This window comes from Globicephala melas, chromosome 11 (assembly GCF_963455315.2).
Source record: "Globicephala melas chromosome 11, mGloMel1.2, whole genome shotgun sequence".
In the NCBI taxonomy this organism is placed as follows: domain Eukaryota; kingdom Metazoa; phylum Chordata; class Mammalia; order Artiodactyla; family Delphinidae; genus Globicephala; species Globicephala melas.
Genome location: NC_083324.2, coordinates 78809974 through 78834233, shown reverse-complemented (window position 1 = coordinate 78834233; position 24260 = coordinate 78809974). Strand labels below are relative to the sequence as shown.

Genomic DNA, 24260 nt, shown 5'->3' with positions numbered 1-24260 from the left:
CTTATTGTCTTTGAAGAAGTTACATTCCAATAGGAGGAAGCATACATACATGAAACAGTTTCACAAACATCCAAGTACAAACTCTGAAGAATTTTTAATGGAAAAGAACAAGGTAATGTGAGAGAGTATTGCACAGGAACCAAGTATAATTTGGTGTTTAGAGAAGGCTTGTATAAATGTCTGAGATGAAACAAGATGGTTTACAGTAAGTGAAGGACAAGGTTAAAGAGGGCAGAGCAAATGTTTGAGAAATCTAACAGTATGAAAGAGAGTATGAGGAACTTCCTTCGTGATTCAGTGGTTAAGAATCTGCCTTCCAATGCAGGGAACGGGGGTTCGATCCCTGGTCGGGGAACTAAGATCCCACATGCCACAGGGCACGCCGCAACTACTGAGCCCATTTGCCACAACTAGAGAAATCTGCACGCTGCAATGAAGAGCCCGTGCGCCACAATGAAAGATCCCGCATGCCACAACTAAGACCTGATGCAGCCAAATTAATTACTTTTTAAAAAGAGAGTATGACAATAAAATAAAACAAAAATTATTACAGTTTAGTAGAGAAAGTTTATGTAAGAGCAAGCAAGCTATTTCAATTCTTTCTAATTAGAATCCTTAGTGAAAAGCTGGTTCCTCTATAGAAGTAATAATGAGGGGCAAAAAATTGGAAAATGTAATAGGAAGATATAAAAAATAATAGAATAATATAAAAATTATAATAATAGAATTATTATTATGTAATATAAAAATTAAATCAAGAAAACCTCCTTGAAATTTTCTCCCTGAAAAAGAAGACAAAGAAATGTAATATATGGTAGAAAAGATAAGACACAGAGAATAGACCTGGCAACATCAAGTAACAGAGCTAGAGAGGGATACAGAAAAATGAAGGGGGAAATATATGGAAACAAGTAAAGGAAAATTTTCCAGATATAAAAGACCTAATTCTTTACATGGAATGGGGACTTTCAGATATTTAGCAAAATTAATGAAAAAAAACTCATTCTTAGATACATTAAAAATTTTTTAAATTTTTTAAATTTCAGAATCTCAAGTGTTAAAAGAAGATCATAAAATATCCCAATGAGGGAAACAAAACAAACAGACAACAGACACTGTAAACCGTCAGATACTTACATCATAAAGATAATGAGAAAGGCCTGGAAGTTCTAAAGGAAAAGTATTTTCTATTAATAAATGTATACCTTTTCAAAATCACAATTAGGCATGAAGAAAGGATAAAATACTGTTAAACATAAAAGAATATAAAATGTACCTAGCACACATAGCTTTATTGGAAGTTGATTAAGAATATGACTTAGTTAAGTGAGGTTGTTAATCAGGAAACAGGAACGTACTTGGGGAGTGGCATCAGCAACATGGTCGAACAAGATGTCTCTCGTTCATATCCCCCTTTTAACAACAATTTGGTATCCATTCCTGGATAAAGATACTTTTGTGGGAGCTATGGGATCCAACACCATATGCTAAGGAATCCAGGAGGAGTCTTGCCGACCATGCATCAGATAACAAGCATACAGACCTCAGTCATGGCTAGGGACCCTGCAATGGCCCATGAACTGGCTCAGCCCCTCTTAGCTATTATCTGGGAACCCGCAGAGAACAGTCTTAGACAATTACTCATAGGTGAGAGAGCCTTTGTGGAAGTCCAGGTTTCCAGTGGAGAACTTCCAGCACACCACTGGAGCAAAGAAATACAAGTTGGACACACTGGAGAGGGTAGGAGGAACAGCATCACTCCTCCCCAAGGCAGCACAGCTTGGTGCCAAGAGAGACCTTCTCAACTCACAAATTATCCTGTAAGGATAATTGTAAGGAAAGTGAGAGCATGTGAGTGAACACCTGTCTTCCTCAGCTGTGCGGGAAACTGCCATTTCTCTCTCACCCCATCCAGAGTAGTGAGTCATAACTTACGTTACTGGGGGTGAGTAGAGGCCAGCAAAGTGGCAGATAGAACTCTTGGAAGATATGAAAGAGGCGCAGATCCCTCAAGATGTCCACCAACAAGCCACTGGGGATACCTCACCATTGAATCCCATCAGCTTGCCCACAGGCACTCCCAACACCCCATGCACCTCACCCACACACACCCCACACTGTGGCCAGCTCCGTGTGTGCACTCCTGACAGCAGCAAGAGTGAGCTTTGGCAGACAACTAATGAGTAGCACAGAAAGCCAGCCCAAATCTGTAGGCCAGGGAGAGAACATGAACCTGAGCTTCAGCTCCATTCTTGGGAAAACAAAAGGGAAGCTGTCAGCAGCCAGCCTGGTACATTGCAGAATCAAGAGAAGGCATACAAGTTTAAGCATTGTGCCACGAGAGAGCAAGAAGTGTGGTACAGGCATATCCATAAAAGGTCTGAGAGAGTCTCAGAATCCCTAGCAAGACGGACAGACGTGTTTCTCTCCCAAAGTCAGTTAGTAAAGACTGGAGGAGGTGATTGCTACTTCAAATGCAAAGACAGAAATGAAGGACTTCAAGAAACATGAAAAATCAAGGAAACATGACACACCAAAGAATCAAAATAATCTTCCAGTAACTGACACCAGGACGTGGAGGTCTATAATTTACCCAAAAATGCTCTTTTAAGGAAGCTCAGTGAGCTACAAGAAAACACAGAAAGACAGCTCAATGAAATCAGGGAAACAATACATGAACAAAATTAGAAGTTTAATAGAGAAATAGAAATCTTAAAAAAAAAAAAAATAGAAATTCTGGATATGAAAAGTACAACAAAAAATGCTCTTTCTGCCTGATGGAAAGAAGAGGAAGATTCTTTCATCTTCTTTCCATCAAGTAGAGGAAAGAATCTGTGAATTAGAAGACAGGAACTTTGAAATTATCCACTCAGAACAAAACAAAGAAAAAAGAATGAAAAAGAGTGAATAAAGCCTAGAAGATCTGTAGAATACAATCAAATGTAACCCTCTGTCAATTATTGGAGTCCCAGAAGGAAAAGAGATGGAGAAGGGAACATAAAGCTTATTTAAAGAAACAATGGCAGAATCTAAAAAAGAGTGGATATATGTATATGTATAACTGATTCACTTTGCTGTACAGCAGAAAGTAACACAACATTGTAAATCAACTATACTCCAATAAAAATTTTTAATGCAAAAAAATAAGTAAATAAATAATAAAATAGCCCTGCCAGTATCCCTCTCTTTAAAAAAAGAAAAGAAAAAGAAATAAAAAAGAAAGAAAAGAAATAATCACTGAGAGTTTCCCATATCTGAGGTGAGATTTGGATATCTAAGTTCATGAAGCTCATAGTTAAGAAACAAATTCAACTTAAAGGGCTTCCCTGGTGGTGCAGTAGTTGAGAATCTGCCTGCTAATACAGGGGACACGGGTTCGAGCCCTGGTCTGGGAGGATCCCACATGCCGCGGAGTAACTAGGCCCGTGAGCCACAACTACTGAGCCTGCACGTCTGGAGCCTGTGCTCCGCAACAAGAGAGGCCGTGACAGTGAGAGGCCCGCGCACCGCGATGAAGAGTGGCCCCCTCTTGCCACAACTAGAGAAAGCCCTCGCACAGAAACGAAGACCCAAAACAGCAAAAATAAATTAATAAACTCCAACGCCCAACATCTTCTTAAAAAAAAAATTCAACTTAAAGAGATTTTCTCAAAGATGTATTATGATAAAGTTGTAAAAAATCAAAGATAGAGATAATCTTAAAAGCAGCAAGAGAAAAGAAGTTTATAACTTATGAGGGAAACTATAATGCTATCAGATTTCTCAAAAGAAATCTTACGTTTAAGGACAGAAGGTGATGATATATTCAAAATTGCTGAAAGAGTTTGGTACAAGAGGTTGATGAAGGAAGATTATGAACTCACCTCCTCCAATGGACACACCCAGTCTACAGCTATAAATGGAACAATTTCCTCTGGAAAAAAAAAATAACTAAACTAAAAGCTGGCTTAACAACACCTGCACATCAGGCAAATGAGAGGGATACCACATCAAGGCAAGAGAGGCTGAGTCATTATCTTTCCATAAACCCTTCTCCAGGTACAGCAACCCACAATTGGGAAGGAACTCAAAATCCAGAGCTTCTCCCTGAGGAGCAAGGGGTGTGAACACCACAATATAGACACCCCAACTTTTAAGACCTGCACCTGAGAGATGAGTCCCCAAAACTTCTAGCTTTGAAAGCCAATGGCTCTCATGTCCATGAGACAATATTGTAGTGAACCAAGAAATGGCTCTTAAAGGGCTCACACACAGACTCACTCGACCCAGGTCCCAGCACAGAAGCCATTTGAAAAGTGCCCAGACTTTATGGGAATGAGGCTCATTTGATGACCTTAAAGTGTCAGCCTAAGGAGCAGGGGTCTGCTGGGATACTCCCCAGGGATGCAGGCTGGCAGCCACCGTCTTCGCACTCTCCCTCTGCTATGCTAAGGTGGGCAGACACCTTTTTATTTTTTTATTCTACGCCTTTTTTTTTCAGGGATTCCATCTTTACACTCCCACTTTGTATCGCGCTAGCCAGCAGGTGCTATCGTCACACTATTCCTGTGCCACACTCCAGAGCACCAGTATTTCCTGCAGGGGAGCTTTTACTTGGGTCTGGTGTCCTGGTTTTTGTGTCTGGTGTCCCAGTTTTTGTGGCTGCAACCCAGTGGGATGTCTTTGGATCACCTGGTTCTGGAGGGCAGGGAGATTCACACTCCTAGGTCCAATAGGACTGTAACAATCAGATACGGTTCTTGGCAGACTACCACCCCAAGGGTACTGCACAAATAGCAGACTGAAACACATTCCCAGTCTTTCTGAGAAAGAGGCTTATTTTTTGTCCAGGAGTTTTGGCCTGAGGGGCAGGTTTCTGGTTTGGCACAATTCTAAGGGGCCATAGAGGTACTTGCATGCAACAGAAGCCAGTGGACAAAATCTTTGCACTCTCCCCCTGCCTTGCTCCAGCCCACTGGTGCCCTCCACAGAAGCGTATACCTTTGGTGCCCTGATTTTTCCAGCTGGTGCTAGGCGATGCCTCTACATTGTCTGGCTTAGGGTGACACTAGGCTCAGGGGTGACAAAGAACTATAACAAATGTAGAAAAGTTCTTAAACAGCTACCAACCCAGGGCACAGTAAGAAGCAACAGACCCGGGAGATCAGTAATTCTGTGAAAGAGGACTATTAGCTTACCATCATAGCTAAAGCCTGAGGGGGAAGCTTCTAATTAAACACAAATCTAAAGGCTGACTGTAATCCCTTCCAGAGAACTTGGAGGGTGGCCACTATCATTTCACTCTCCTCTGCCACGCTCCACAGTGCCAGTAGCTCTCAGAAGGGAGCTCTTACACTCTTCTGGTGCCCTGGTTTTTGTAGCTGCAAGATTCAACATCTGCAAATCAATCTATGTGATATACCACATTAACAAATAGAAGAATAAAAAACATATGATCATCTCAATACATGCAGAAAAAGCTTTTGGCAAAATTCAACACCTATTTATGATAAAAACTCTCAACAAAGTGGGTATAGAGGGTTCATACCTCAACATAATAAAGGCCATGTATGACAAACCCATAGCCAACACCCTACTCAACATTGAAAGGCCAAAAGCATTTCCTCTAAGATCAGAATGAAAACAAGGATGACCACTCTAGCCACTTTTATTCAACATAGTATTAGGAGTCCTAAAATCAGACTAAAATAAATTAATTAATTAAAGGAATCCAAGTTGGAAGGCAAGAAGCACTGTTTGCAGACAACATGACAGTATATATAGAAAATCCTGAAGGCACCACCAAAAACCTATTAGAGCAATAAATTAATTCAATGAAGTTGTAGGATACAAAATTAGTACATAGAAATCTGTTGTGTTTCTATACACTAACAACAAACTATCAGAAAGAGAAATTAAGAAAACAATCTTATTTACAACTGCATCAAAAAGAATAAAATACCTAGAAATAAATCTCACCAAGGAGGTAAAAGACTTGTACTCTAAAAACTATAAGACACAGATGAAAGAAATTGAAGATGACACAAACCGATGGAAAAATATAACATGGTCATGGAATGGAAGAAGTTAATATTGTTAAAATGACCAAAGCAGATTCAATGCAATCCCTATCAAAATATCAATAGCATTTTTTCACAGAATTAGAACAAATAATTCTAAAATGCATATGGAACCACAAATGATCCAGAATAGCCAAAGAAATTTTGAGAAAGAACAAAGCTGGAGATATCAAGCTCCCTGATTTCAAATATATTGTAAAACTATAGTAATCAAAACAATATAGTATTGGCATAAAAACAGACACGTAGATCAATGGAACAGAATAGAGATCCCAAATATAAACCCATACACATATTTTCGATAAAGGAGCCAAGAATACACAGTGGGAAAAGAAAAGTCTCTTCAATTAATGGCGTTGGGAAAAGTAGACAGCTACATGAGAAAGAAAGAATATGAACCACTATCTTACACCATACACAAAAATTAACTCAAAATAGATTAAAGATTTGAATATAAGACCTGAAACCTTGAAACTCCTAGAAGAAACATAGATGGTAAGCTCCTTGACATTGGCCTTTGTGATGACTTTTTGACACCAAAAGTAAAGGCAACAAAAGCAAAAATAAACAAGTCAGACTACATCAAACTAAAAAGCTTCTGCACAGCAAAGGAAACTATCAACCAAACGAAAAAAAAATTTACTGAATGGGAAAAAAATTTGCAAATTATATATCTGCTAAGGAGTTAATATCCAAAATGTATAAAAATATCATACAATTCAAAAGCAAAACAAAGTCTGATTAAAATATGGGCAGAGGGGCTTCCCTGGTGGCGCAGTGGTTGAGAGTCCGCCTGCCGAAGCAGGGGACGCGGGTTTGTGCCCCGGTCCGGGAAGATCCCACATGCCGCGGAGCGGCTGGGCCCGTGAGCCATGGCCGCTGAGCCTGCGCGTCCGGAGCCTGTGCTCTGCAACGGGAGAGGCCACAACAGTGAGAGGGCCACGTACTGCAAAAAAAAAAAAAAAAAAAAGGCAGAGAATCTGAATAGACATTTTTCCAAAGAAGACATACAGATGGCCAACAGGTAAGCGAAAAGATGCTCAACATCACTAATCAATAGGGAAATGCAAATCAAAGCCACAGTAAGGTATCACCACAAAAATAAATAAATGAATGAATAAATAAAATTTTAAGATTAAATAAATATATTTTTAAAAAAGATATCACCTCACACATGTTATAATGGCTATCATCAGAAAGACAAGAAATAACAAGTGCTGGCAAGGACGTAGAGAAAAATGAATCCTTGTACACTTGGTGGTAATGTAAATTGGTTCAGCACTGTTGAAAGCAGCATGGAGGTTCCTCAAAACATTAAAAATAAAACTGCCATATGATCCAGCAATTTCTCTTCTGGGTATTTATCCACAGGAAACAAAAACACTAACGTGAAAAAGATCTATGCACCCCATGTTCATTGAAGCATTAATTACAATGGCCATGATATGAAAGCAACGTAAGTGGCCATTGGTGAATGCATGGATAAAGAAACTGTGGTGTGTATATATACATAATGGAATATTATTCAGCCATAAAAAGAATGAAATCTTGCCATTTGCAACAGCATGGATGGACCTTGAGGGCATTATGCTAAGTGAAATAAGTTAGACAGAGAAAGACAAATACCATAAAATCTCACTTAACTCATGTGGAATCTTTAATAGAAAAGAACTCATAGATAAAGAGAATGAATTGGTGGTTGCCAGAGGTGGGCAAAAGTCATGAAGGTGGTGAAAAGGCACAAACTTCCCGTTATAACATATGTAAGTCCTGGGGATGTGATGTACAGCATGATGAATCTAGTTAATTATACTCTGTTGTACATTTGAAAGTTGCTAAAAGAGTAGTTTTTTTTTAATTTGCCTATGCTTTAATTGTTTAGACCCAGGATAACCCACAAACCTCTCTGTGACACAAAAGATTTTCATGGTTATTCCCCATTTCATTCAAAATATTGTAAAGATTCTACCATTTGCAATTCTGTTATTTAAAATAATAAAAATAAAATAAAATAATATAGTCCGTAAGTTTCTTTAAGAGGGCACAGTAAACTACAAGACATGGAAACATGCTAATGTGAGTGAACAAATGAAGATACAGCTGCAGCTTTCAGTGATGGAATACTCCTGCTCTACCTACAGTATTCTATGTGACATCTCAGTTGTGACACGAGACTGTCTGATTCACTAGACCTCAAATATTAGTAAGCTTACTTCCTTTTTTTAACTTTTAGATAAAACGCAAATATGAAGGAGATGTCCTTTTCATTCTTCCCACCACTGTGGAATCCACTGATCTGCTCCAGTGGTTTCCCAGCAGAGATTCTCTGGATTCTACCCAGAGCTGCTGAATCAGACTCCTGGGTACAGCCTGCTTCTCAACCAGCTCCCAGCCTGTGTGTTGGTTTGACAGCTGGATAACTATCTAACCTCCCCACAAGGGAGGCGTCCTTCCTGTAACCCTGACAGGTGGTCATTGGAAGAGTAGATCTAAAAAGTTCTCATCACAAGAAAAAAATTGTAACAATCTATAGTGATGATGTTAACGAGACTTATTGTAGTGATCATTTTGCAAAAATATATACAAATACTGAATCATCATACTGTACAGCCAAAACTAATATAATGTTGTATATCAATTATACCTCAATAAAAAATATATGATTAGCATAGGGACTTCCCTATGGTCCAGTGGTCCAGTGGTTAAGACTCCATGCTCCCAATGCAGGGGGCTCGGGTTCAATCCCTGGTCAGGAAGCTAGATCCCGCATGCCGCAACTAAAGATCCCGCATGCAGCAACGAAGATCCCATGTGCCACAACTGAAACCCGGCGCGAGTCTTAATAAATATTAAAAAAATATATGATTAGCATAAACTTAATAAAAAAGAAGGCTCAGGGTATAGATAACTCATATTCATGTTTAATTACGATATACCCTATAGCCAGGTAACGGTTACAATGTGCTTCTCTTGAGCAGTCTGCAGAGGGAGAAAGCAAACAGAAAAATCCCTTGGGGTCTGAGTAGATGTCCAGTAGACGCTGTTGGCAGTACACCGGCAGAGGCTCCGGGGTCAGTGCAGGAAGCAGCATCACAGTCAAATTCTTGGAGCAGGGCAAGGGGTAACCTGGTGACTGTGTTAGAGTTAATGGAGGAACCTGATCTCAGAGGAACAGGCTGACAGGCAACTGGGAATTCTGGGCAAGAACAGGCAGCTATTACAGAAGAACAAAAACCAATCCCCGTCAAAGCGTCCTCAGGAGTCAGTGCCCTGGAGAAGAGAGAGAGTGATCAGCACATGGCAGCCTGAGGGACGTGCCCCCTCACCTCTTCTCGGCCTGCAGCATCTGACAGAGAAAGCTGAGGTCCGGGGCATGTCACCATCACCTCCCCTAACATCTGTGTAGAGGTGAATCAGCTGAAGAGGGCACAACACTTCAGCCTGACAAAGATGTGTGGAAGGCTGGGGAGCAGCTGTTAGCCTTCTGGGGGACATGAAGACGTCAAACTTTTAATAAATTAGATAATAACTCACCTTCTTTCCACCACGCATAGCCTCTTTCAGTCACTATAAATGCCCACAGGCAGTAGTCACCAACATGTGGCACAAAGTGGGTATCATCTAACACCACAGTTCTGGCTCCAAGTTTCAGAGAAAGAGGCCACTAAAGTTATGGCCTGATTCTGGAGAACAACCTCAGGAGCTTCCTACAGAAACTGGGTGAACTTCTCCCCTAACTCTTGATCCCATAGCAGAAAATAGGCCACGGATGAGACCATTGTGCCCAGGTATACTCACCTCACACCCTTCCCTCTTTTACCTGTCCCCATAACCCCCAGTGAAACAGAGCAAAAACAGTACCTGCAGGTGGAGGCCCAGGAGGTCCCACAAAAGGTCTCATGACACAAACAGCAAGTGTCTCGCCCACCCCAAAGGGAAATGAGATAAGCAACTTAATTTGAAATATATTTCTTCCCTACCCATCCTCTCTACCCACAAGGCCTTAACTGCCCTAAAATAAAATCTCGCCAAATGAATGGAACTGCCACTAGAAGGAAGCCCTAGAATAAATCCCACCTGTCACCTCTGTGAAAGGGCTACTTTTCAACCAGTAAAATCAGACTCCAATGTCTCCCTAGGTCGTTCCATTTCCGCCCACCACCAGCCTAGTCTCCTTCCTTTCAGGGTCAGGAGGAAAGAGCTACATCTAGAGGCACAGGCCTCCCTGAACAGAAGGTCTCAGTCACAGCCCGTCTTCCCCTTTTCCCCAGAGTTACTTACCCTTCTGGCTCCTGTGACGGATGATGAGACCCAGCCCGAGGAAGATCAGCCCCAGCACAAAGCCCCCAACACCACTCAGCATCTTGCTCTGGGCAGATCCAGACTGTGCCCCTAGGGATCAGAGCCTGAGTGTCAGGGTTTGTCCCCACACCAAAGCGGGGTGTCCCTTTGAGAAGCCTAAAGTCTAGTCTGAGATACAGGAGGTGGAGGTGCCAGGGGAACCTAGTTCTCCATTCTGACTACCCCTAGGGGAGGGACCCGCCAACAGATCCTTGGACAGAGTGGACGGGTGGGAGAAGGGGAAAGTGGATCCCTGCTCCTCAGGGACACATCCATAACCCTACGCCCTAAGACTCTGGTCACCAGTCAATCCTTCAGAGCTACCAGGGCTGGGCTCTGGGGCCCTGGTGTGTAGAGTGAGCTCCCTGTATCTGGAAAGACAATGAGATCAGGATTCTTCTGATGCCCTTAATATGAGGCAAGAGGCACTCTTGTGTCCTGGCATTTCCAGCTCAGTAGGGATTCTGGGGACAAGGGATGAGATGGGATGGACCAAGGAAGCTCTATCTGCCCCTGTCCCGTGGGCCCCACGGTGAAAGGAAACCAAGTGCCCCTTACACCACTCCACCATGATGGGACTCTGGAGGCTGGGGTGCTCCACATGGCAGGTGTAGACATCTCCTTGCTGGGGAGTCATTTCCAGCATCACAAGCATCTGGAAGGTCCAGTCCCCATTTCTAATAAGAGGGGTGGACACAACGCCAGCTGTCTCCTCCTGGTCATTCCGGAACCACCGAACTTTGATCTGGCCTGGATAGAAATCTGTCACCGAGCAGACCAGCAGGTTGTGGTGGTTTAGAGCCTCTGTCCTGGATGGGGAGATGGTCACTGTAGGTTCCACTGAGGAAATAACAGACAGGAAAAGACACAGTGAGATGTGAGACCACACAGCAAGTCTCCGCACTGGGAAGAGTCCTTCCCTGGTACCAGGGTGGAAAGATCCTTTTATTCCAAATCTTGGATTTGGATCTAACCTGGACCACTTTATTAGCTTGAATAAAAACATTAGTCAGTTTACTTTTCAGAGTCTCAAGAGACAGTTTTAATCATTCTATGGGAGTTACTCTGTTGACACTAATTGATAAAAATGAAGCACTTTAAAATTATAAATTGCTATATTATACAAGCCACTATTTATAACATTTTTTAAATAAAATGATAAACCTGGACTTGTTCCCCCTCGCTCTCCCATCTAGAAGTGACCATGAGGATAAGCTCTAGTGACTTGTGCTAGGTCAGTGACACTGTTTTCTGTTAGGTTCTGTGCTCCCCACAGTAGAGAAAATCCAGCAACTTTGACTCCCACCTGCTGGCCATGAGATGATCAACAGTAGTCATGGCCCCATGGACTGAGAATTAAGAAAGTACAGACATTTCTATGTCCAGTAAAATGGGACAACAGTGACCATCACATCCTTCCTACAAAGCAGTGCTTTTCAAACAGGCTACATCTATAACCCTCAGCCCTGTAATACAGAATTCGAGAGCGAGAGCACTTCTTACCAGTCAACAAAGCATCCCTCTCAGTTTTTAGCCTCATCTTAGCTCAAATGCCATTCTGTGGCGAACTCCCCACAAAAACTTATATAATTAAATACCTACACTTCCATCTCGAGTTCATTTATGCCACATATACTTTATTTGATTCATTCATTCATTCATTCAACAAATATAAATTTGACAAGCACTGGGGACCCAAAGATAAACAACAAACTGTGGCCCCTGCCTTTACAGAACTTGCAATCTAGTAACAAAGACAAAACAAAAATAAAAACAAAAAAGAACCACAAGTGTTATGTCAAAAGTTTGTAATTTTTGAAGGAAAAGAAAGGAAACCGTGAAAACAAGTAACACTGATAAAACATCATGTTTGCCCATGCCTCGATTCCTTTATCTTCTCAGATTGCTACTCATGGTCAAATATGACACACCTCCCAACCTGTTTTACACGTATTATCCTTTATCTCTGCAGCCATTTTATTGCATCTCCCTCATTCCCTTAGTGCAAAACTATAGTAAATATTTCATGTAGTGTTTTAGCTATTTGATAATACATTATGTACTCTCATTTACTTTTTTCCCCTAATTTTCTTTTAACATTCAAGTGAGCTGCCATCCCTTTGCTATTAATTGCCTTGCTCTGAAATCAGACATAATTATCATGTATGTTCTCTATAGAAAATATTCTGAGACTCTTGCAGAAGTTGGCCCGGGTTAGTGAGCATGTCACATGAACATACAATATAACTGGGACTTGCTGAGATCGGCAGGCAGTCTCGTCACCCCAATAACATGGTACTCGTGAGCCATCATCTGGAAAGAATCATGTTTTCAGTTTGGACTTTAACTCTTGATCAGGTTCTTCTTCCTGGGCTCTGACTAAAGTCATGGTCAGCTAGGTGAACTTATAAAATCTGTTCGTCTTAAACAGATTGGGAGTAAAAAATGGAGGTCACAAGTTCAAGAGAGAAATTTTAGAATAATTTTTATGAAAAAGAACTGAAATAGCAAAAATATAAGTATGTACTTGGTGGCATCAGGATGAAGGAGAAGGCAAGATAGGGTAAAGTAAGCTAAAAGTTATGTGAACATACACAGAGAACACCAGGGTCAGACTAGGGATTAATCAGTGAGTTTTCAATCCCTTGAATGTATCATTTTGTCCCACTAACATTGAAAATAAGCAGGAACAGACTCATTGCTGCTTCTGGTCATAACTGGCTTAAACGAGGCTTTGCTTCCATTAGACTCTATATACATGTAGTAAAGAACATGATGCCTATTGTGTATTTGGGGGAGGCTTCAAGACAGTGAATAACTGTGTGTAATTACTTAAACTGTTTATTATGTACCAATATTAGCATATATAAAGTGGTGATGCTGATTGCTAACACCAAGGAAATTAAGTGGCATAGTATAGGTAGTGTTTGGTAAGACAATTGCCTAGCAATAGGTGCTCATGAAACTGGTATAATTAACTTTCAGAATGTCTACCCCTGCAGTGGATGTTGGGGGAGCTGGCAGGGAGAGAGAGGATAGGCAGGCCAATGGAACCTGAAACAATTTTTATTCAGTAATTAAATGGCATCAACTTATTTACCCCAAAACTTCAGCTCTGATATCAGCCATTTGTTGAGCTTTTCTAAGAAATTAAAACGTTGCCTTACAACAACACTCAAGTACTGTTTCTATTGTTACTAAACACTTTTTTTCCTCAGGCTTTGCATCCACGAATTCTAAATTGTTAAGATCCAAGTCAATAAGAGTTTACTTTAAAGCATTACGCAAAATCGTAAAGAATAATTAATATGGTCAGTTTTTAAGATCCTATTTACCTTTATGCTTTCTCTTGAGCCTAAGCAGCTGGGCAACAGAGAACATTTATTCATTAATTTAAGCAAGGTTTATGGAGCTCATACTACCTGCCAATGTGTCAGGTACTAGACACACAGGGATAATTAAGACAGTCCCTTGCCAGAAAGAGGGCCGGGACAAGTGATACAGTGACATCTATTTAAGAAACCAGGATTAAGATGAATAATGATTTGAAACCAAAACGTGAAAATGTATTCTTTCATGGCTGTAATATATCACCACGTGTGTAAGGTGCCCTGAGAGCAGCCGTGGAACAGCCCTAACTCCACCAGGCTGAGCTCCTGAGCTTCGGGAAGCCAAGAAGCCAAAGGCACGAGGCGGGAACGTGCAGAATTAGTGGAAAGAACTGCGCAGGACGAGGCTCTCGAGAGCTGGGGCCATACTGAGCAGTCCTGGACTCGCCTCTGCGGGGAATTTTCCAGGGCTACCAACCTCCGTCTCCCTGCTGTGCCCTCGGTCCCCGGCCCTCTGCGCGAGACGCCAGGGCTCGCTGTCCCCTCCGCGGGCCTGAGGATCCCACCCCAGCGGCCCCGCCCCCTCACCCCTGCGCGGAGTCTCGGCAGGGGAGGGTGGGCCCCGCGGAGGGCGGCCTGCGCTCACCTCGCCGCTGCACCGCTAAGGTCTCATCAATCCTGTAGTTGTGTCTGCACACCGTGTCCAGCGCGGCCCGTTCCTCCTCCAGGATGTCCTCCTGGCTGTTCCAGTACTCGGCGTCCGGCCGGCCCAGCTCGGTCACCGCCCGGTACTCGCCCACGTCGCTGTCGAAGCGCACGAACTCCTCCCGGTTATAGATGTATCTGTTCATGACCCGCACCCGCTCCGTGCCGTTGGTGAAGTAACACATGAACATATGACGGAACAAGAAATCCTCTGCGGGAGACACCGCCGCTCAGCCAGGCGGCAGCCGCTCGGCAGGCGGGGCGATGTCGGCCCGTGGCCAGCTGGGTCGGAAAAACCTGAAACCCGCCGCTCAACCCCGGGTTCCCGGCCCAGCCCAGCCCTGCGCCTCCCGCTGCGAACCGGAGCCTCCGGGCGGCTCTTCCAAGGCCTCCCGCCCCGTCTGAGGGCTTCCAGAATGACCTTCGTGCGAGGAGGCCTGTCTCCGAGGGGAGCCCTGGGACCTGTGATCCCTGCCTGAGCCTGAGAACCGAGTAAACAGAGCTATCGGGTTGGTTTTACATCCATCTCTGTACTTAGAGGGATCAGGACGTTCTCACATGAAATGTCATTTTCCCTCGAAATCCTGGGAACCTCAGAGACAAACAAGTGTCTACATAAGCACAAGACTTCAAGGGAATCACAAAGGAGCTGTAGAATGGAGCCTGTCCTCGTCCTGACAGGCACATTCTCTGGGTCCCTGGCAAAGTGCCTTCCTTCCCATGCGTGGGTTTCCTCTGCGTTTCTGCCACCCCGACCCGACTCCTTTGTAGTTAGAAGGGACCGACACGGCCCTAGTCCGAAAAACGATGGTTTATTCACGGAAAGTGCACAGACTTTCAAAATAGATAAATTGGATTCCAATTAAACTGAGACAGTTACCAGCTTGGGTGGGTTACTTAACGGAGTATCTGTATCTTAAGTATAATTGTGTAAAAAGTCGTTATATCTACACATAGGGGTGTTAGGAAGATCGACAGAGAATTTATTTGAAGATACTAATCCTGTGTCTGAAATGAATGCTTTCTCAATATACATATTTATCTTCTTACGTTCTCCTTTCTCCTAAATCCCATCCATCCTCAAGTCTCTGAATACCACTCAAGTCACTATTTGACCATAAATCAGTGAAACTTGAGGTTAAGATTCTGTCGGTGGCCACCCAGTCAGCTCCACTCAAATACCAGGAGTTTGCTTCCAGGAACCCTCCACTCAAGAGTCAGGAATGTAGAGTCCTTTTCCTCAAATTCTGAGACTACAGAGACCACTGCTGCCCTACATTTCCCCAGCCCAGGATCCCATAGTATTAAGTCCAGACAAGGTCTTGGGGGATCCTGAAATGACAAGTCCTGCTGTGTCTTTGGAGAAATTCTTTAAAACAAACTACCCATGCTCACTTTGTCCCAGCACTTGTAGTAGATACACACTCTGTCTCCTCCTCCCTGTTATAATGTCCCCAGGCTTAAGCCTGTGGGAGGGGGACTGTCCTCACTTTGTCATTAGAAGGTGGAAATGAGAATGTAACATAGCTCGCATCCCCGAAGAGAGGAAATATTCTGAGATCTCACCCCAGGCCAAGTGTCCCTCAGAGCCTGGTCCCCAGAGTGGTGGCTCTGGGAGCAGCTGCCCTGCACTTACGTGGAGAGTCTCTGCCCTCAGCCTCTGGAGTGCTCAGCACCGTCAGCATCACCATCACAGCTGTTGTCCAAAGGCCTCTGGGGATCTGCAGAGCCACCGTCCCAGACATAATTGAGAACAAAGGAAGAAGTAATGGTAGTGAACACAGCTCACATCCAGTGGATCTGGTGTGCCTACTTTAGAGAATAAAAGCCTATGAAAGCTTCCATGTATGGCAGGATTGGAGAGTCCCAAGGAAAGGAACCAATCAGCACTGGAGCTGAAGTACCTCATGTATCTCTGGGCAGACATTTGTTTTGAAGGTTCTCAATCTAATGCCTGGCACTCTGTCTTCATCAAGTTACACTGGATGAACATTTCGGGTGAAGAGTCCTTGCAGTTTTGAATGATCTGAAGATTGAATGCCTTCGGAGTTTAAAGAACAAGAAGAGAGAAAAAATGATTCAAGAGTAGACATCTCTGTGATATATATTTTTAATTAATTTATTTATATTTGGCTGTGTTGGGTCTTCGTTTCTGTGCCAGGGCTTTCTCTACTTGCGGCGAGCAGGGGACACTCTTCATCGCGGTGCGCGGGCCTCTCACTGTCGCGGCCTCTCTTGTTGCGGAGCACAAGCTCCAGACGCGCAGGCTCAGTAGTTGTGGCTCACACGCCTAATTGCTCCACGGCATGTGGGATCTTCCCAGACCAGGGCTCGAACCCATGTCCCCTGCATTGGCAGGCAGATTCTCAACCACTGCGCCACCAGAGAAGCCCTGTGATATTTATTTAAAACCTATTGTTCTTGGGATTTGGGGTAAGGGAAAATAAGTGGGGATCATATTTCAGGGAGAGAAAATCATTGTCGCAGACAAGTTCACTTTTATTATCTTAGACACGCTGAGGAGCCTTAAGTTGTGGTGGGAAGAGCAGAGTTCTTGAAGGAGATGGTTTTGAGCTGCACTGATGTAGCAAGTGCCTGCTTGCCACCCCAGGTATCTTGCTATGCCTGGCATTGTTGTTGTCCATCGCTGTCACCAATAAAGGCATGGAAGAACAAAAAAAAAAAAAAGTTTTTTTTTGTTGTTGTTTTAAATTTATTTATTTTAAACTTATTTATGTTTTGGCCGCGTTGGGTCTTCGTTGCTGCACACAGGCTTTCTCTAGTTGCAGCGAGTGGGGACTTCTCTTCGTTGCAGTGCGCAGGCTTCCCATTGCGGTGGCTTCTCTTGTTGCAGAGCACGGGCTCAAGGCGCGCGGGTGTCGGTAGTTGTGGCTCGCAGCCTCTAGAGTGCAGGCTCAGTAGTTGTGGTGCACGAGCTCAGTTGTTCTGCAGCATGTGGGATCTTCCCGGACCAGGGCTCGAACCCGTGTCCTCTGTATTGGCAGGTGGCTTCTTAACCACTGCCCCACCAGGGACGTTGTCTACCACTGATGTGCTTTATGAGAGCCAACAAAATACTGAACGCTTCTGCCTCAAACTTCTCTTTGTAAAATGTGAGTCATGCTTCGTGCGTTTTGTATCTAGGCCTTCATATATACAGACTTAAGAGTAATATGACTTGCTTAATATCGCAAAATGTTCCTCAGCGGCCAAGTGTAACTGTTGGCAGTATCAGGTTTATACGTGGAGCAAGAAAACAAAATTTGACAACCAGTCCTGCTGGAAAGTGATTTTTTCATTACACAACAATCTATTGCATTTATGCTCTTTGAATGCAAGTATTTGAAAAATTAAGTTGACTTTTCTCTTAAAATCTCTTCAGCCGCTCAGATCCTCCCTGAACCATCTGATGTCAGCAAAAACACAATCCACAAACATTAACAGCATTCAGACACAGTCACCTTTATTTCTGAGGACAGAGAGCAAAAGACGTGGAGAAGCATTTCCTGCAGCTTGAATAGTGTTAATGAGGGAGCAGATACTTATGGTTACAGATTGTGTACAGTACAATACTATTGTATTGTACAGATTGTGCCAGCCCTAAGCATCAAGTCCCCAGTGGCAGAAGTATCAATGTGTTTTTTTTAATAAATGTATTATTTATCAGGCTCCTCTTGCCCATGACTAAGGGCAGTATTAAATGGTTATAGAGCAATTAGAACAGTGTCTGGAAAACATTAATAAACAAGAAAATAAGTGTTTCTCCCTCTATTCTCTCTCTTCCTGAATTTTAGGTTCTTCTTTCAAAATAGAGGAAAGGATCTACAAGCAGGACATAAAGCGTTTACCAGGTAAAAAGAAACAGGGAAGAGGCAACGACAAGAAGTTTCCATTAGTGGCACATGAAGACAATGAGTTAGTTCAATATTCTGAATTAGGTGCCTAGTCCCAGAGCACCTGAGACTGGGAAATCTGTCACTGGGCTTCTACCAGCAGTGACGCAATCAGGATCAGGGTAATTTCAGAGCAGGGAGGGCTTCCATGGTGGGATGAAAACATAAAAGAGGAACATCAAACTCAGACCGGTAATAGGGTTGGGAGGCAACAAAGAACAGTCAGAGAGGGATTCTGAAGGTGCCTCAGGTCCCTCAGACCTTACTTCAGGGCCCCTTGGAATAAACAGAGGCTTCTGGCCCATGTCCTCCCTCCTGTCCTAAGGGAGAAATTCCCTCCGTTCTGCTCTGGGGCTGTCAGTGGATGCTCCCTCAGACCTGGGGATTGCCTGGTCTTACAGCCCTCTTCACACAGACTTTTCAACAAGCAGCAGCAAGAGTGTCAGCTTAAAATCCTCTTTCTGATTGGCTAAAACCTCATCTGCAAGGCTCTGGTTTGAGCTTCTGCCTGCTGTTTCTCCCAAGCCAGGCAGCATTCTCTACATTTTCTAGAGTTCTCTGTACTGTCCATATCCCTGCTGTGCTACTCAGGGCAGTCACTGCTGGTCTGGCCTGAGAGAAGGCGACACGCACAGACCTTCTGATTCCAGGTGTCTACCTGAATCACCCTGTGGAGGCAGAGCACCTAGGATGAGGCCAGTGTATACCCCATGAGGGTAGACAGTGGCATCAAGAAACAGTCGTTGATGTGGGTCAGGCTTCCAGTAGGAAGACTCTCGTGGTTCATCCTCTGTTCCCTCAGGATGAGAGATAAAAGCTGTGGACAGTTTCCTTGGGGAAGTTCAGGGAGAAATCATCTTCCCTGGTCAACATCCCTCAGAAGCTGTACTTGGTCAGTTAACTGTGAAGGTACTAATCATCTTGTCACCAGAAGGGCCATCCAGGACCCTATTCTACATTCAATTCAGGAAACAAAATACATTGTACATTCTGAAAGATTCCATGACCTTCTTAATGCCAGTAGTAATTTAATTAGTAATACTTCCCCCAGAATATTATTCCCTTCAATAAAAATTTGTCACACCACTATCCCTAAGTTTTTCCAAATCTTTGTGAAGCTACTCACACATGTCCCCTATATGAACACTTAAGTAACCAGTTATATGAATTTTCCATGACATACATAAAGTAGGTCCTTTCTCTTTGCACAGTTATCTCTTTAAAATCACAGTTTACAGAATCTGAAGAAAGAGTCAAATTAGTAACAGAGTGACCATGTATAAGCCATTTCAGTTCTGAAAGCCTTAGTTCTGCCTCATCTGCAGAAAGAATACACATATCACAGGACCACTTCATGAACACAGATATCATTTGCAAAAGTCCACTGCAATCTATGGTGAGTTACATACACACTAGCTTTTAATATAATAGTAGTGAGTTCATCTTTCTTGATGTCATTAAAGTCTTGTTATTTGCCATTTCTACTCAGATGATAGAATCATCATGGTTTCAAATCCTCATTATGGAGAAAAAGAGAGGGGAAAGCACGTTAGGTATATTTGATCATGAATCCACTGCATTTTCCCTCTCCGAAGCTCATGACTACCCTTGCACAGAACTGCCATTTTAACTATAATTTCAGATCTCAGAAACTGGTCCTCTTCTCAGTGGGCTCACAAATGTGGAAACTTGAGTGCAAAACAGAGTTTAATACGAATTGATGAAAGAAGAACGTGAGTGCAGCTTTGTGAACGTCATAGACTGCTATGGCAGAGTCCAGCGTCATATTTCACACATCTTGATTTGATTTAGAGGAAGAGGGACTGGCCACTCCTCATCGTAGCTTCTGCCAAATATCTAAAAGACACGTCCTATGCCACATGCCTGAGTGCCCTGCTTTCCTCACCCTCATTATCAGGGGTCCCCCTGTGTCTGAGCTCTGACACATCTATATGGTTTGGTTTCCAGGAGTTTTGTCCCCCTTCCCAAAAACCCAGCACACCCTAGGTGGTGGTTACTGTCAGTTACCAATATTTTTATACAGCTCCAGAGTTAAGGTCCTGGGTTCCAAAGATGAAAATACATGGATCCTGCCTTCTAGGAGTCCACACATTGGAGGAGAGACATATATGGGGAAAAATAAAAGAGACAGAAGTTTGCAATAGCTACTAAGGGGAATGTCAAATACTATTGACTAAAGACAAGACTGGGCAGTGTTCAAGGTTCAGGGTACATTTAAAACTCTAAATTGATAATGATGCCCATTTGTTCAGTTATTTTCTTTTCCCTTGGAAAGGGTTGGCAACACAGGACTAGGAGGTGACGATTATTTGTGGATTAATTCATAAATAATAATTTTTCAAGATGGTGAGGGTGGGGAGTTAATGGCGTAGAAGTCATGACAGGATTGAAAGAAAGGTTTTTCAGGTGCACTTCTCAGAGGAAGTGATCGCTCAACAGATAAAGGGCTATGATGATTCCAGGCAAAGAGACATACCTGAGTGCAGACCCAGAGGTTTGGCAAGACTGGGGGTGGGGAGACAGGGATCATTCACAACTTGTGGTTTGGTATGATTAGAGGGTGGGATTCAAGTATCCTAGTCTTTGTGAGATTTGATGATAGTACCGTTGGAAGTTGCCTGCATTTTCTTTAGCTTAATGAGAAAGAATAGAGGGAATTTAAGCAGCAGAGTGCCACAACATGCTTTTCTGTTCATAAAACCACCTTGGAAGCAGTGTGAAGGAGACTTTTCAAAGGGACTGTAGATTACTGTGATCCAAAAAGGATCAAGGTTAATCTGATGAACCCAATCCAACAAAAGCCAGTTTAGAAAGGAACCAATGTACCAATGACCACTTTGCTAAATTTACCAACATTAATGTACCCTAAACTCATTTCTTTTTTTTTTCCTACTCCTAAGGTTTGTGTAAATTCATATTTGATGGTTTGGAAGTGTATTAGAGGGCTGAGAATCATAGACTTCCAAGTGTCTGGGGCCCTCCTGCTCTCCCATGGGCCCTGTTCCCCTGCTTCCTGGGACTCTATTCTGTATTTCTGCCAACAAACAGCTCCTGTTCCCATGAAGCTTTATAACAAATGCATTTGTAAAAACAAAATTAAAGCAGGTCAACTACGCTTCACAGGCAATTTCATAGGTTGTTTTCAATGTTTTTAATATAACTTGGAATAAACATTTTAAATAGTTTAAAATGTTTTGATTGAATTTTGTAAATTAATAATTTGGTATAATTAATAAGGACTAATTATAAATTAATCCTTCAGAGATATTAGCAAAAGAGCCCTTAAAATGCTAAAATCTTAACTAAATACAACTTTTAAAAGTATTTGATACCAATATAAATATAAACTGAAAATTTTCTATGTGAAATGATTCCATTACTGTAATGTTCATGTCCTACACAAGGCTGACACTTCAAGAGTGGAAGACGTGAGCAGAAGCAAGAAGAACTACAATCCTGCAGCCTGTGGAACAAAAATCACATTCACAGAAAGAGAGACAAGATGAAAAGGCAGAAGGCTATGTACCAGATGAAGGAATAAGATAAAACCCGAGAAAAACAACTAAATGAAGTGGACATAGGCAACCTTCCAGAAAAAGAATTCAGAATAATGATTGTGAAGATGATCCAGAACCTCGGAAAAAGAATGGAGGCAAAGATCAAGAAGATGCAAGAAATGTTTAACAAAGACCTAGAAGAATTAACGAACAAACAAACAGAGGTGAACAATACAATAACTGAAATGAAAAATACACTAGAAGGAATCAACAGCAGAATAACTGAGGCAGAAGAACGGAGAGGTGACCTGGAAGACAGAATGGTGGAATTCACCGCCATGGAACAGAATAAAGAAAAAAGAATGAAAAGAAATGAAGACAGCCTAAGAGACCTCTGGGCCAACGTTAAACACAACAACATTCACATTATAGGGGTCCCAGAAGGAGAACAGAGAGAGAAAGGACCCAAGAAAATATTGGAAGAGATTGTAGTCGAAAACTTCCCTAACGTGGGAAAGGAAATAGCCACCCAAGTCTAGGAAGCACCGAGAGTCCCAGGCAGGATAAACCCAAGGAGAAACACACCCAGACACATAGTAATCAAATTGACAAAAATTAAAGAAAAATTATTAAAAGCAGCAAGGGAAAAATGACAAATACCATACAAGGGAACTCCCATAAGGTTAACAGCTGATTTCTCAGCAGAAACTCTACAAGCCAGAAGGGAGTGACATGACATATTTAAAGTGATGAAAGGGAAGAATCTACAACCGAGATTACTCTACCCAGCGAGGATCTCATTCAGATTCGATGGAGAAATCAAAAGCTTTACACACAAGCAAAAGCTAAGAGAATTCAGCACCACCAAACCAGCTCTACAACAAATGCTAAAGGAACTTCTCTAAGTGGGAAACACAACAGAAGAAAAGGACCTACAAATACAAACCCATAACAATTAATAAAATGGTAATAGGACAGTACATATCAATAATTACCTTAAATGTGAGTGGATTAAATGCTCCAACCAGAAGACACAGACTTGCTGAATGGATACAAAAACAAGACCCATATATATGCTGTCTACAAGAGACCCACTTCAGACCTAGGGACACATACAGACTGAAAGTAAGGGGATGGAAAAAGATATTCCATGAAATGGAAATCAGAAGAAAGCTGGAGTAGCAATACTCATATCAGATAAAACAGACTTTAAAATACAGAATGTTAAAAGAGACAAGGAAGGACACTACATAATGATCAAGGGATCAATCCAAGAAGAAGATATAACAATTATAAATATATATGCACCCAACACAGGAGCACCTCAATACATAAGGCAACTGCTAACAGCTACAAAAGAGGAAATCGACAGTAACACAATAATAGTGGGGGACTTTAACACCTCACTTACACCAATGGACAGGTCATCCAAAATGAAAATAAATAAGGAAACAGAAGTTTTAAGTGACACAATAGGACAGATTTAGTTGATACTTATAGGACATTCCATCCAAAAACAGCAGATTACACTTTCTTCTCAAGTGCGCACGGAACATTCTCCAGGATAGATCACATCTTGGGTCACAAATCAAGCCTCAGTAAATTTAAGAAAATTGAAATCATATCAAGCATCTTTTCTGACCACAACGCTATGAGATTAGAAATCAATTACAGGGAAAAACACGTAAAAAACACAAACACATGGAGGCTAAACAACACGTTACTAAACAACCAAGAGATCACTGAAGAAATCAAAGAGGAAATCAAAAAATACCTAGAGACAATGACAATGAAAACACAACGATCCAAAACCTATGGGATGCAGCAAAAGCAGTTCTAAGAGGGAAGTTTATAGCTATACAAGCCTACCTCAAGAAACAAGAAAAATCTCAAATAAACAATCTAACCTGACACCTAAAGGAACTAGAGATAGAAGAACAAACAAAACCCAAAGTTAGTAGGAGGAAAGAAATCATAAAGATCAGAGCAGAAATAAATGAAATAGAAACAAAGAAAACAATAGCAAAGATCAATAAAACTAAAAGCTGGTTCTTTGAGAAGATAAACAAATTGATAAACCATTAGCCAGACTCATCAAGAAAAAGAGGGACAGGACTCAAATCAATAAAATTAGAAATGAAAAAGGAGAAGTTACAACAGACACCGCAGAAAAACAAAGCATCCTAAGAGACTACTACAAGCAACTCTATGCCAATAAAATGGACAACCTGGAAGAAATGGACAAATTCTTAGAAAGGTATAACCTTCCAAGATTGAACCAGGAAGAAACAGAAAATATGAACAGACCAATCACAAGTAATGAAATTGAAACTGTGATTAAAAATCTTCCAACAAACAAAAGTACAGGACCAGATGGCTTCACAGGTGAATTCTATCAAACATTTAGAGAAGAGC

The 24260-nt window shown here is 42.2% G+C and overlaps 1 protein-coding gene across 1 annotated transcript; it reads right to left on the bottom strand.

Annotated features, from left to right (window-relative positions):
• Positions 1 to 8958: 8958 nt before the first annotated feature.
• Positions 8959 to 16194, bottom strand: LOC115860591 (boLa class II histocompatibility antigen, DQB*0101 beta chain-like). The gene is made up of 5 exons (XM_030870453.3): positions 16071 to 16194; positions 14376 to 14645; positions 10959 to 11240; positions 10341 to 10451; positions 8959 to 9329 (listed from the first exon to the last, which is right to left on the bottom strand). Exons 1-5 carry the CDS (start codon positions 16177 to 16179, stop codon positions 9322 to 9324), a joined length of 780 nt encoding a protein of 259 aa, XP_030726313.1. The 5' UTR covers positions 16180 to 16194; the 3' UTR covers positions 8959 to 9321.
• Between the last annotated feature and the right edge of the window lie 8066 nt (positions 16195 to 24260).

Bases quoted from the DNA above. Each gene is read 5' to 3' on its own strand.
- LOC115860591 (XM_030870453.3), bottom strand. From the start codon at position 16,179: ATGTCTGGGACGGTGGCTCTGCAGATCCCCAGAGGCCTTTGGACAACA. The intron at 11,241-14,375 runs GTGAGCGCAGGC...TTATTTCCTCAG, and splicing joins CTTAGCGGTGCAGCGGCGAG to TGGAACCTACAGTGACCATC. The intron at 10,452-10,958 runs GTAAGGGGCACT...TCTGATCCCTAG, and splicing joins TCCCATCATGGTGGAGTGGT to GGGCACAGTCTGGATCTGCC.